Source organism: Schistocerca cancellata, chromosome 1, assembly GCF_023864275.1.
Source record: "Schistocerca cancellata isolate TAMUIC-IGC-003103 chromosome 1, iqSchCanc2.1, whole genome shotgun sequence".
Taxonomy (NCBI): Eukaryota; Metazoa; Arthropoda; class Insecta; order Orthoptera; family Acrididae; genus Schistocerca; species Schistocerca cancellata.
In genome coordinates, this window is record NC_064626.1 from 656,585,621 (window position 1) to 656,600,406 (window position 14,786).

General features: G+C 42.4%; 1 protein-coding gene across 1 annotated transcript in view; it reads right to left on the reverse strand.

The window, feature by feature from the left end:
- LOC126162060 (chitotriosidase-1-like) overlaps positions 1-13,954 on the reverse strand; it is a 79,094-nt gene extending 65,140 nt beyond the window's left edge. The window contains exons 1-2 of the mRNA XM_049918317.1: positions 13,850-13,954; positions 1,967-2,247 (exon numbers count right to left, since the gene is read on the reverse strand). Coding sequence (XP_049774274.1) covers positions 1,967-2,247; positions 13,850-13,913 — 345 coding nt within the window. The 5' untranslated portion in view covers positions 13,914-13,954. The remainder of the gene's footprint in view (positions 1-1,966; positions 2,248-13,849) is intronic.
- Positions 13,955-14,786: the final 832 nt, after the last annotated feature.

The window sequence follows — 14,786 nt, forward strand, 5'->3', positions numbered from 1 at the left end:
CACATCATTACGAAATGTTGTATTCACGATCTAGGGAACACGTAGTAATTTAACGTTTTATACACTCCTTTGCTGCACCTGTACGAAGAAGAGGCCCTGCACCATATTTTGGTTAAGCACTTTGATTTTTAATTGGAATTCGTGCATTTTCAGTAGGTCGTGTCCTACAGCTTGTATATAGTTATCGAAAATCATGTTACACCACCATCAGCTGCTGTAGAGAGTCTTGCTATGAATTTCGACTAACGCAAATCGTCATTAGGCCAAAGACTGAAGAACCTATTATGTCTGACGACGATTCGCGATAGTAGCAACAACAGAGGTTATTCATAACAGATTATGGTGATGCAATATGATTTTGAATAATTTGTTTGAGTAACTTAACCAGTTTAGGAAAAAACACGTAGGTAGTGTCTGACGAAGAGTTAGAAGTGAGATCACATGTCTCTTACATTTACTGGAGTTATAGCATCCCTGTATGTGCAAAATTCTAATGGAATTCACACACGTGCAGCTTTCTCCACCCGTGCAGAGGTAATGCCGTTTGTTTCCGTCGCGGAAGTATGTATTTCACATAAACTAATTTATTGTAAATAAATTATTTTTGAGCCATTAAATACTCAGTGGAGTTCTGACGTTAAAATTAGAACGATCTCGCTTCTGAAGGTTTCGAATCTGTTCTGCGAACAAGGCTATGACCGAAAGCCTCGTCCGACCAACAAAGGGTCCGTTGCAAACTGAAGAAAAATGTTCCTTTTTTTAAATGTTGCCATTCTCCGAACTTCTGAGACATACTTCGTACTACGAAATATCGGTGTAGACGACGGTTCACACGTTAGTCCGTCGTTTAATATACGTTTCCGGACCAAGCTTCCAACCTCTTGCTTCATCACTCATTCAGCCCCTTTTACCTCCTTCCAATACTAATCTAACACTTGTTGTAACATCGAAGAGAGGGAGGAGGAACGAAAGTAAGTGCTCAAGCTGTAGCTGAGAAGCATCACTACGAATCACACTTATCATATTATACTGCTTAAGAGAATCTCCATTTGAGTTTAGTACTTGTGCGTGTATGGGCAACCGTGTCATATATTGCAGAACTACCAACGATTCGGCTGCTATTGCACGGGATCAAGCTGATTACTGATGACTTGTTGTTACTGCTTTATATTTATGGTATGGTTCGAATGTGGCGCAAACCCCAAGAAGCTATGGACCCAAGTTGTCAACAGGCCACTGTGAAAGCTGGTGGTGGCTCCATGATGGTGTGTGCTGTGTTTACATCGAATGTACTGAGTCCTCTGGTGCAACTGTCCCTATCGTTTACTGGCAATGGTTATGTTCGGCTACTTGGAGACTATTTTCAGCCATCCACGGACTTCATGTTTTCAAACAACGATGAAATTTTTGTGGATGACAATAGGCCACGTCACAGGGCCGCAATTGTTCGCGACAAGTTTGAAGAAAATTCGAGAGAATGACGTGGCCATCCAGATCGTCTGACATGAGTCCCCTCGGACATTTATGGGACATAATCGAGAGCTACGTTCGTGCACAAAATCCTGCACCGGTAACACCTGCACAATTGTGGACGACTGAAGAGGCAGCATGGCTCAATATCTCTGCAGGGGACTTCCAACGAGTTGTTGAGCTCATATCACGTCGAGTTGCTGCAGTACACTGGGCAAATGGAGGTCAGACACGACTTTAGGAGGTATCCCATTGCTTTTATGACTTCAGAATATGTAGGATGGCAAGACGCGCAGCCATTTTCAAGTAATAATTATAAAGCAGCCACGACAAGCCAGAAAAGATCCTGATGAAGGCTGTCTGGAATAACAGCCGAAATTGATAGTAGTTTTTTTTTTTTTTAAAATGATGCAGTCACGCACCGCGTGGACTCCAGCCGCGAGGACCTACGCTCCTGTAAAGTCCTGATCATTGCTGCCGGTGTGTGGATACTTGCCGTGGAGTACTTGACGGAGCCTTCGTTCCATCCACCGACGCCGAGCAGCGGCACGACGCCCTGGTCGGCGAGCGCAGTGAATTTCTTGTAGTTGCCTTTGCCGTAGTTCTCCTCCAGGTCGTTGTAGGGGTCGAGCGACTTGATGCTGTTGGTCGTCTCGTCGAGGCCAGCGAAGGCGTAGACCACCTGCGTGCAGAGCGTGGTGTCGATGTCGGCCACCTCCACGTTGGCTGGGCCCGCGCGGTACGTCGCCCACGAGCCCCAGTAGCAGGACACGCTCGCTGTCGGAAAGAGACACACAGGCCGCGCCACGGCCGGTTAATAGGACAGCCTTCGATCCGGCCGCGCAGCGCTTGGTATGCTGCAGGTCAAGGCTGCGTTAGCAGGGTAGAGGTGACGCGGAAAGATGATAGGGCGAACTGGAGGTTAAAAAATTGGCCAATTGTGAGTAGGGCTCGAGGACTGATGGTCCCATATCCATTTAATTATGTGCAGCGTGTCCATTTACCTTGCTCGCCCAAAACAACTTTTTTCTGAAGCGCTATACGAAAAATTGTTTCAATCAACTTTTTTAAGATCATTGGGTAGTTCTTGTTCAGGTTGTATGTTTTATGTATCCCCACAGATGTTGGAGATATCGGGTAGAGGCTAAATTCTTTAAATGGGACCATGGACATTTTATCCAAGAATGCACTTACCCTCTCCAACAGCTGTTCGAGAATGTATCATTTTTACCAATAAAACGTAGATGTGCAAACTATAAAGAGTACACAGTTTAAGGAGAAACCAAGCAGTTTACTACCTTGTGCGTAAAAATTACGTACCCAATGTAGTGCTGTAGAAGAGGTAGGTGTTTTGTTTATGATTCCCGACCCGTGTAAACAGACATACTCATCTGTCCTGCCCCCCCCCCCCCCCTATCCTCGCGTACCCCAGTTCTTGTTGTTTTAGTGTAAAGTGCTCTGCATACCAATGTAGTCGGCATCAGAAAAACTTAGTAACTACATGGCGGTAGTGCGCATTGTGAAAACAGTTTTTGTTGTTTAAAGGTGTATAATGTGCACGCATGACGATAACGCAGAAATGCCGCTGATCTACGGAGATCGTACGTCGATACGAATTAAATTTGTAACTTGCATTTTTGTGTTCAGTACTGTTACAGAACATTGTGATTATCAAGTTATTTGTCCGTATTCTGTTCTACTGTACATACCTGTGCTGTAATTTACTGGAGACGGGCGAAATTTAGTTCAGGCACAACTACTGCGCAGCAGACGATTCCCTGATAAGCTATCGCCTTCTCGGTGGATGTTTGCTCGACTCGTTTCTTGTCAATGTGAAACGGGAAATTTTTACGCAAGGTCTCGAAATCGTCGTAGAACACGAACGGACAAAGCTGCTGAGGTGCCGCAGCCGTGAATCCTAAGTCAGCATATGACAAATTCAACATGAAGTTGGTGTCTCGAAAACAAGCGCACATCGCATTCTGCAGCGTCATACATTCCATCCTTACCATGTTTATTTATACGAAAATGTTCACGGGAATGACTTCAACAATAGGGTTCAGTTTTTCGCAGTGGGTTCAGCAACAACTTCTGACTAATATTATTTTTTTCTCAGATGTTCTTTTTACCGAAGAGGTCCCATTCGCCGACTTAGGAACTGTCAATATGATAAATATGCATTATTGATCCATCAACAATCTACGATGGCTACGACAGGTAGGGCATCAACGACCATGGAACGTTAGTGTTTGGTGCGGAATTATTGGAGATACCACTACCGGATCTTTATTTGTAAGTGGCAACCAAAATGGTAGACAATATGCCCGATTTTTAAGACACACACCTCCTGTTCTCTTGGATGCCATACCACCGAATGAAAGGATAGTGATGTGGTATCAGCATGACGCGTCCCTGCACCTAACGCCTTACAAGCACGACAAAATCTGAACCGTAAATACCCAGGTAGGTCGACCGAATGCGGTGGCAAATTAGTTTGGCCTGTTCAAAAAATGGTTCAAATGGCTCTGAGCACTATGGGACTCAACTGCTGAGGTCATTAGTCCCCTAGAACTTAGAACTAGTTAAACCTAACTAACCTAAGGACATCACAAACATTCATGCCCGAGGCAGGATTCGAACCTGCGTCCGTAGCGGTCTTGCGGTTCCAGACTGCAGCGCCTTTAACCGCACGGCCACTTCGGCCGGCCGTTTGGCCTTTCCCATCTCCGGATCTTACACTGTTGGACTTTTTTCTGTGGGGAGCTGTCAAGGATGCTGTTTACCAAACTGTTCCAACAACACCGGAGGACATGCAGCAACGCATTATTCATGCTTGTACATACATCACAGAGGAAGTTGCAGCATGATGTAGTGCGTCCTTCATCCACAGAGTGACCCTATGTATGAAAGCCAATGGTCATCATTTTGCTCAAGTGATGTAAACGCTCTGTTTTCCATGCAGTGGTAGTATCACAGGAAAAATTGCTACAAAGGACTATGTTACTTCTGCATTGTCATAAGTACTGTAATAAGGTACTACACAATAAGGTCCAATTACTGTACCGTGTAGTATTGTTGCATTCAATGTTTACTGAAAATTTGTAAAAATTTCAATGTGTTTTGAAGAGGTTAAATGATTTAGTTAATAAAATCCTTTGAAGGGATATTTAAAGTAGAGAAGTCACGTATTATTTATCATTTCCATATGTACTACTTTCGGAAAAAATTGTACAGTGCCATATGTTTTTCAATAGCTCTTGGAGAGAGTGTGTGTGTGAATTCCTAATGGACCAAACTGCTGAGATCATCGGTCCCTAGACTTACACATTTCTTAAACTAACTTAACGCTATGGACAACACTCACACCAATGCCCGAGGGAGGACTCGAACCTCCGGCGGGAGGGGCCGCGCAATCGGTGACATTGCGCCTCTAACCACGCGGCCACTACGCGCGGCTGTTGGAGAGAGTGGGTGTAATCTTGAATGAAATGTACATGGTTACATGCAAAAAATGTAGCGTCTAACCCAGGGCTTCCCAACCTTTTCAGCTGGCGGACCCCTTCTTCAGTCGAAAATCCATGGCGGACCCCTAATGGCTCAAATGGCTCTGAGCACTATGGGACTCAACATCTTAGGTCATAAGTCCGCCAGAACTTAGAACTACTTAAACCTAACTAACCTAAGGACATCACACACACTCATGCCCGAGGCAGGATTAGAACCTGCGACCGTAGCAGTCCCGCGGTTCCGGACTGCAGCGCCAGAACCGCACGGCCACCGCGGCCGGCGCGGACCCCTAGTCAGTCAAGAGCACAGTAACTTAAAATTTCAGAGAGAAACCCATGGGAACTGAAAACTTCTTAATGCAAGTGCCATGTTCCCAATGACACCCCCCCCCCCCCCCCTCCCCGAAGTATCAATAGTTCTTTGGTTTAGAGATGAATGAAAACAACTTGAAATTAACGATCCAATTTGAATTCCCACTGTATCCAGACACTTACTAGTGGATTTAATCACTTTGTTCAAAACACTATAGCGTGATTAAAATTACTTGGTAATTGAAATTTCACACGATGGAGCTGTCTTCCTCCAAGAGCAATCAAAGTCACGTCCTAACTGTTCGCTGTTAACAAGCTGCCGCTTATGATCTGTTCACTTCCACTGCTGTGTAAGGAGCATGCATATTTCGCAACAGTCGTGTGTGTGTGTGTGTGTGTGTGTGTGTGTGTGGTTTTTCGTGAAATCCGAAGAAAAATATTCAAATGTATGTAAAGTCTTCCTCTGGTCGTCCTCCCGCTCATTCATGTTAACTGGAAACTTCCCTTGTTGTGAAGGCGATGGAGGAACTGCACCATTCTTCAATGATCCTGACTTCAGCCACCGATCCATGTGAGAAGTAATAAACTGGTCAAAAATCGACTTATGAAATAGGTAGTGCACTGACAAAGCAAGTTTAACATTTAATGATGCCTGGGGCCGCATACGTGCCAGCGAGCGCTGTGATTGGTCGACAAAGCTCGCTCCGCGCATAAATAAAAAGGTTTCAGTGTATACAGCGCCGTGAGCCGGCGCGCAAACGACCCCCGTATTGTTGCGAAACAGTCGATCAGAGAAGCCGCATTCTCCGGCACTAAACTGTGTATGCGTTCTCACTTAGGAACCGCAAAGGCTGCTTGGGGGTACGACCTGAAGTAAAAGTACACACGTTTTTCACACGAAAAAAAAGTGATGAATTTGATTTTCACATTTTTATTCAATAATGTACTCATTATTTTACACGATTTGGTGAAAGGCAGCCGCGGACCCCCTAGAAAGAACCGGCGGACCCCTAAGGGGTCCGCGGACTACACGTTGGGAAGCCCTGGTCTAACCCATAGCTCCTACATCTATGGATATACAAAAACGTATACCCTAAGCAAGAACTACCCAAAGATGTTAAAAAACTCCGGTTACAGCAATTTTTTATTTAACGCATCAGAAAAAAGTTGTTTTGGGTGAGCAAGATAAACGGGACACCTCATATATAGTTCATTCATACCTTTTATTGGAAAAATATTGATCCCGGGAATTCCAAGACCGTTTCCAAATCAAATATCTATAGGAGTTTCTCAGTTTCTCAAAGTAGCCTGGACACACAAAAAGAAACGAGCAAAGGGCAGCAGTTCATATATATATATATATATATATATATATATATATATATATATATATATATATATATATATAGGGTGAGTCACCTAACATTACCGCTGGATGTATTTCGTAAACCACATCAAATACTGACGAATCGATTCCACAGACCGAACGTGAGGAGAGGGGCTAGAGTAATTGGTTAATACAAACCACAAAAAAATGCATGGCAGTATGTTTTTTAACACAAAGCTACGTTTTTTTTAAATGGAACCCCGTTACTTTTGTTAGCACATCTGAACATATAAACAAATACGTAATCAGTGCCGTTTGTTGCATTGTAAAATGTTAGTTACATCCGGAGATATTGTAACCTTGTCCATAAATCCCTAAGAGTACTAGGGGTTGGAAATCTCTTCTGAACAGCACGTTGCATCCCAGATATGCTCAATCATGTTCTTGTCTGGGGAGTTTGGTGGCCATCGTAAGTGTTTAAACTCAGAAGAGTGTTTCTGGTGCCACTCTGTAGCAATTCTGGATGTGTGGGGTGTCGCATTGTCCTGCTGGAATTGCCCAAGTGCGTCGGAATGCACAATGGACCAGAATGGATAGAGGTGATCAGACTGGATGCTTACGTACGTGTCACCACTCAGAGTCGTATCTAGACGTATCAAGTGTCCCGTATCACTCCAACTGCACATGCCCCACACCATTACAGAACCTCCACCAGCTCGAACAGTTCCCTGTTGACATGCAGGGTCCATGGATTCATGAGGTTGTCTCGCGGGGGCCCTACACAATATATTTCATGTGTACCAGTTTCTTTGGTTCTTCAGTGTATTTTTCCCCAATGGAAAACTTAACGTACGTACGCATTTGTGAATGTGTAGTCTTTTCATCACGCACAAGTGCTGTCAGCTTCTTGTCATCACTGTAAAAATATCAACAAGTCAATGCAACATCACACAGCTGCTTGTGACCGCCAGTATGCACGTGAGTGGTTGGTTGGTTGTAGTCCACTGTATAACTGAATATTATTCTGTAAAGAAATGAAACACCTACAGCTGTCCTTATGATGTCATTTATTGTATCGCTACCAGTTTCCGTACTTCAGTGCACCACCTTCAGGCCTTAGCTGATGCAGAGGGGTTAACACCATCCGTATACAAGTTGCATCAGTGGCCAACATCTATAACTAGTTTTCGTAGACTGCCTGTAACCGCGATGCTGTCTCTCCAACTGTACACAAAAGACATCAGAAGGATGGCTGTAGGCTTTTTATTTCCTTACGTAAGTGAACGGTCGTGGTCCCCCAGACCTCCAATCACAAGGACGAACATACAAAAACTTGAATATTGTTGTTGTTATTTTGCGTGAAAGTTAGTAAATGATCAGTTTCTTTATTACAACAGTGAATATATCAAAATCACAAAATTTTAAACATGGCTGAGGCAGCAACTGTTGAAAATCTTCACGGAAAATGATAACAGCCAAACAGTTCCAGGATAAAGATTTATTGAAATCCTTGGCAACGGTTTCAGTATATCTAAATACACCTTCATCAGAAGCAAAAATACAGTAAAATCATATCCTGCAGTGGAGATACATAAAACAATCGAATGGATAACTATGCTGTACAGATGGAGGTACGACGCCTTTGGCACGACTGCAGGATGTGATTTTAGTGTATTTTGCTTCTTATGAAGGTATATTTAGATATACCGAAACTGTGGTCAAGGATTTCAATAAATATTTATCCTGCAACAGTTTAGCTGTTAACATTTACCGTGAATATCAAAATTAGTTATTTTGATCCATAAAAAGAAGCCAAGTGTAAAAAGTATATGCTTGAAAACGGGTACAAATTTTTGTATAAATCTGGCGTCTAAAATCATTGAAAAATCACCTAAGAGCATTACAGAGTAAAGAAAAAGTTCAGACGTGAAAGAGTTAAAAAGTTTCAGATCTTTTACTTTACTTGTGCTGTGAAACCTTGCTTCTTGCCGAATTTCACGATTCTATCTCAACAGGAAGTACTCTATAGGTTTTGATGAGTGATTTGCCGACGGTCAAATAGGTGACATAAATGGCCGTATCTTTTAATTGAAATGACTTACTATCTTAAAATTTTTACGCCGCCAAGAAACCATAGATTTTTGAACGTGAGGTGTCTACGCACTCCTCGAAAAAAGGTTCTTAATTGTCGGACAGTCGCACAAACAGACGGACAGCAAAGCGATTCTATTAGGGTTCCATTTTAGAGACTGAGGCACGGAAACCTACAGAGCAACTCCTCTCATGAGAGAAAGAAGATACTGGACGTCGGCAGAGGATATCATGCAGCGTAGCTACTGTACTGGCATCTCACTGCGTCTACATACGGAGGAAAGTGCTGCTGTATCTCGGGGTTGCGGTTTGGAGCAATGTAAACAAACTGTTGTAAAATACTGAATGAACCCGAAATGTTTCACTAAAAGTGGTTTTCAGGGTTGTTAGCTGGATGTTGATGTGGCGAGTACTTGTCTCTAGGGATTTAGAGTACCGTAAATGTGGTGAGTGGGAACAATGGGATGAAAAGCAACGAAACTTTCAAAAGAGTTCCATGCTATCGTGTCGAACGACAAATGGGAATAGCATTCAAAGATTTGCAGTTCTGCATCATTAACAAAAAAGTAATTTTTAAAGTATACGTTAATCCAATTTCTCTTCCGGGTAACTGAAAACTTAAGGTTACGTTTTCGGGAATTTGTGTGAAGAATAAAAACAGCGTTTCCTCCGAAGAAGACCAGGATTTTTACGAAAACAAAGAACCATCTGGCACTGTTCTCAATTAGAGAGGCTATGCTGTGATTAAAGTATGTGGACTGCATGCATGTAAAATTTGTATTTGGAAGACAAAGGTTAGATTGTTTTTTTTTTTTTTTTTTAAAAAAAGAAATCCTTTATCAGATCATGGCACCTTAACCTCATCTGTCTACGTAACTACCGTAAAATTTTGCTAATTGACAATGACTTGCAGCTGATATGTTTTCTTTAAAAGCAAAAACCTTATAACAATTCGCACTTGCAATCGTCGCCCTTGTATCTGTCAACAGTTCCATCATGGAACTATATTTCAAAGTTCAGTGGGACAGCTGCATGAAACCTTTGATCGTCTCTTCTATGTAGATACGGAGTTTAATTCACGCGGAATATTTATACATCGGCAAGTGCTCCTGTTAACTTACTGAACCACCTTCGTATATGCCTTCCAAAAACAGAGAACAAGTGCATCACTTCAGAACTCGAGTTACACAGAGGCATATATTTTAAAAATCTCCGATACATCTACGTTGCTCAACGGTAGACTTATACCAATGCAAAATTTATTTAATTTCTAGAAGTAAAACGTCACGGTGTTAACATAAGAAGTGCTAATGATAAGTCTGTATTAAGTGTCGTACAGCAGTACGTGTAAGGAATGGATAGTTTTCTCCAAGTTAGTTAGAATAAGAAGAGGAATTTTATGTGGATAAAATAGTTGACCAACTAAAGTGATCAAAATTTGATAGTGTACTGAGTGAAATAGAGCATAGATAACCATTGTTAGTTGATTAAATAACTAAGGAATTACTAAAAACAGGAATTACATTTTGTATGATATCTGCCTCCGCACGGCAAAAGAACAATCGCGTACCAGAAGCCGTGAACAGATTACTGTGAAAATTTCTCAGAACAATGTGAAGATAATATATTTCTGGAGCATAAAAAGTGAAAAAGAAAAGAAAAGAAGTGTATTGTGTTGACTAAATGAAACAAATTTTTGATTTTGTCTCACAAACTCTGTTATTACTGCACGACCTAGATTAAGAGTTATAAGACGATTTTCCAGTACATAACTGATACCAAAGATGAGACTCAAGCAAAGATAAACATGTTTCGTTTAGTTAATCTGATATACAGCGTTTCTCCAAGAACCCACAGTTGAATCAGTTACAACAAGTACAGGTTAAGCATGGTGTAAGTCAGAGCAGAAACGTATCGCCCCCGCGTTTTCTTGAAAGCTGAAGAGGACATTTCAGACCGTGAGAAGTGTGCAATAGTAAGAGACACTAAGGGTAAGCTAAAACATGATATAACATTCTGTGCTAAAATCGATAAAACTTAGAGATTTTTGAGAAGAAAATGCACAACACAGAAAAAAAATTTAGATTGTAGGTGAAAGTGATGAGAAGTTATAGATGAATGAGAGATCGACCAAGTAAACAGCAGAAGTGTGGAAGATGTTATAATAGAAGTGGAAAAATATGTTACCTATAATAAAAGTTTGCACAAGCTGGGCACAGCAAGAAAATATCAGATACCGGTTGGTGCAAGAGAGAAATGCTTTTTAACAGAATATCAAATATTAGCATGCAATAGAGAAATAATTGTATAGAAGAAATTGTGAGACTGGTAAGGCCGGAGAAGAAAAAGAAGCATTTGATAAGGACTGCAACCGCATTACGCAAACAATTAAATGGAGAGATAAACAATTAAGACTGGGCTCTCCGAGATTGGCTCATGAAATGAACAAGTCCGAAATGGGTCACGGTCTCCGTTAGTGCGAACACTGGCGCAAAGTACACTGACGGGAAAAAAATCGCAACACCAAAAAATAATTAATGTAGAACAATGACATTTCGGGAATACATTTGTCTAGGTAACATATATATACGCGATTAACACTGCAACATCACGGGTTAATGTAAGCTCGAGATAAGCCATTGCAAAAATGAAATGCTCGTTCATAAATAAGCAGTTCAACGAGCAGAATGTTGAATGCAAGCATGCAAACGTACATTCATTGTGTTGTACAGGTATCGTATGTCATTTTGTAGGATGAAGTTCCATGCCTGTTGCACTTGGTCTGTCAATGCAGGGACGGTTAATGCTGTTTGTGGATGACGCTGGAGTTGTCGTCCGATGATGTCCCATACGTACTCGATTGGAGACAGATTTGGTGATCTAGCAGGCCAAGGTAACGTGCCGATACTCTGTAGAGCATGTTGGCTAACAACAGCGGTATGTTATCCTCTTGGAAAACATCCCCTGGAATGCTGTTCATGAATGGCAGCACAGTGGGTCGAATCATCAGACTGACGTACAGATTTGCAGTCAGAGTGCGTGGGATGATCACGAGAGTGCTCCTACTGCCGTGCGAAATAGCACCGCCAGACCATAACTCCACGTGTGGATCCAGTGTGTCTTGCACGAAGTCAGGTTGGTTGCAGGCCTTCAACAGGCCTCCATATAACCAACGCACGACCGTCACCGGATCGAGCAGAACCAGCTTTCACCAGAAAACACAACAGGCCTCCACCCTATACTCTAATGACCTTTGGCTTAACACCATTGAAATCGCAAATGGCGGCTGTTTGTTGTCAATGATATACGCGGTTCTGGGCTTCTGGCTCGGAACTGTCATTGATAACCAACGTGTCAACATGAAACTTCCTGGCAGATTAAAACTGTGTGCCCGACCGAGACTCGAACTTGGGACCTTTACCTTTCGCGGGCAAGTGCTCTACCATCTGAGCTACCGAAGCACGACTCACGCCCGGTCCTCACAGCTTTACTTCTGTCAGTATCTCGTCTCCTACCTTCCAAACTTTACGGAAGCTCTCCTGCGAGGTCTCCTGCAAAGGTCCCGAGTTCGAGTCTCGGTCGGGCACACAGTTTTAATCTGCCAGGAAGTTTCATATCAGCGCACACTCCGCTGCAGAGTGAAAATCTCATTCTGGACACATCCCCCAGGCTGTGGCTAATCCATGTCTTCACAGTATCCTTTCTTTCAGGAGTGCTAGTTCTGCAAGTTTCGCAGGAGAGCTTCTGTAAAGTTTGGAAGGTAGGAGACGAGATACTGGCAGAAGTACAGCTGTGAGGACCGGGCGTGAGTCGTGCTTCGGTAGCTCAGATGGTAGAGCACTTGCCCGCGAAAGGCAAAGGTCCCGAGTTCGAGTCTCGATCGGGCACACAGTTATAATCTGCCAGGAAGTTTCATATCAGCGCACACTCCGCTGCAGAGTGAAAATCTCATTCTGGAAACGTGTCAACAGTTCGTTACGTCACTGTGGTGTCATCTGCTGCTCAAATTCCAACTTCGGACGCAGTACCATGCGCCAGAACCATACGCCAAACGCGATGGTATTCCCTCTAGGTAGTGCCACGTGATCGTCGGAGGTTGGTGTTCTTCTGAACGTAAATTCTCTTGGCCACCGCTCCAGCAGTCATATACAGTGGCTACATTCCTGCCAAGTGTTTCTCCAATATCACGGAAGGAACATCCAGCTTCTAGCAGCCCTATTACGCGACCCCGTTCAAACTCGGTGAGATATTGATAATGGCGTCTTTATCGCGTTAAAGGCATTCTTGCCTAACCAACTCACAATGTCCAATCTCAAAAGCAACTAACGCTCACGTCCGTTACAGCGTGTATTTGAAGCACACCTAATTTGCGTCCTCATAGTAGCGCTAGTAGCGCCGCTGCATGCGACTGGTACGAAACTGGAATAGAGATCATCTTTCAAATGTAGAAACATGCCTATCAACTTTCGTTCCTGCCACACAACTCATTCATGGTATTGCGATTCTTTTGCTTCGGCGTATTTGTTTGTGGATAGTAATGTGTAGTATGAACCAGTTTACTTTTATTTACGGCGACCGAATGATATCTTAGAGGCCAATAGCTAAATACAGTGAAAATGTGTATAATGTAAATGTCCATGACAATTGCATGTAATAAGCTCAGTGTTTCGTAAATTGTTTAAACTCAAGATTCCTTTTTTGACATTATATCTTTCTTAAATTTCTTATACTGAAGATTGGAAGAACAGATTGAGAGGACACGTGTCATGTAGGCACACATTTATGAAAGATATTACAGTGATACATATTCCTCGTGAATAAGATCGTACTCTAATGTTGTCTATAAATAGTCCTGCGCCGAATCATTATAACGACCAACAAACAGTCAAGCAAAAAGACCGGGCAACTAACAAACTTACAAAGTCTGTGGGAAGTTTTGCTACAGGAAAGGGGGAATTAGTGGGAGATGTGGAGACATTTAGGAATAGCAGTAGAGGTGATAAATTGTAGGAGCAGTTAAGGTCTGGACAGGCAATACAGATGATTACTGAGAATATGGGTTGTTGTAAGTGACCAGAAGTGAATAAAGTCGTGCAAGTTACATAAACTGCTTAAAAAAATCAGTAAAATATGGAAGACTTACTGGCCGAGGCTGTCGCCGTCAGCCCCAGAAGCAGGAAAGCGGCAACCGAACTCCACATGGTCATGGCGAGATCAGATGTTGGCTTTGCAGTTACCACACTGCCACCAGTTCGGACCAACGTTTTATACTTTTTCTTCTGAGCGTCCGATAATCTTGTGTTATCAGTCTGCTATCTATGTAATTACAATTGTGTACCAGAAGATCATATCAGCAGATTCGTCAGTAGTGAATGCTCTTCAAGTGATTGGCTAATGGTGGCTCTTACGAGAGATTAAAACCGATACAGATTTTCACAGAAAAATGCTGACGTTACCAGTTCCTGGTAGTAATGTTATTTAGGAAAATAACTGCATCCATTACGAAACTTCGTTCATGTTTTTGTTTGCAAACTTGAAACAAATAAACTCTTCAGTTAAATGCTGCAGTTAGCGCTGGTTTTACGTCAGAAATAGAGAGAAAACAAAAAAAAAGGAGAATGAAAATAAACAAAGAAAAATATTTTCTCAAACAATAATTAAAGTCAAAATTAGTCCCATTCTCAGGAAACAAACTTTAGGGATAGATGTAGGAATTCCGTATTGCTGTTGATATTCAGGGCTAGCTTCTTTGGTGTTGGTTTATCTTTGCCTTCTTCCCACCTGTTATGAAGGCTATTGGGCGTTTGTGGATGACCGTGATGAATTCATTATCTTATATTAACCATTTTTAGGTGAAGAGGATCTCTATGCAACTGAATAAAGGCAACATTTGTTTTCCCAGGCACATTTCGTCTCAGTTTATTGAGACATCATCAGTAGCCTGAAATGCGTATATATTCTCATTTGTATTAATCGCTTTCGACTTACATATTCTGTTATTCTACAAGCAAGATACAAACAGTTATATTACTTAAGAGCCGGCCGCGGTGGCCGAGCGGTTCTAGGCGCTTCAGTCCGGA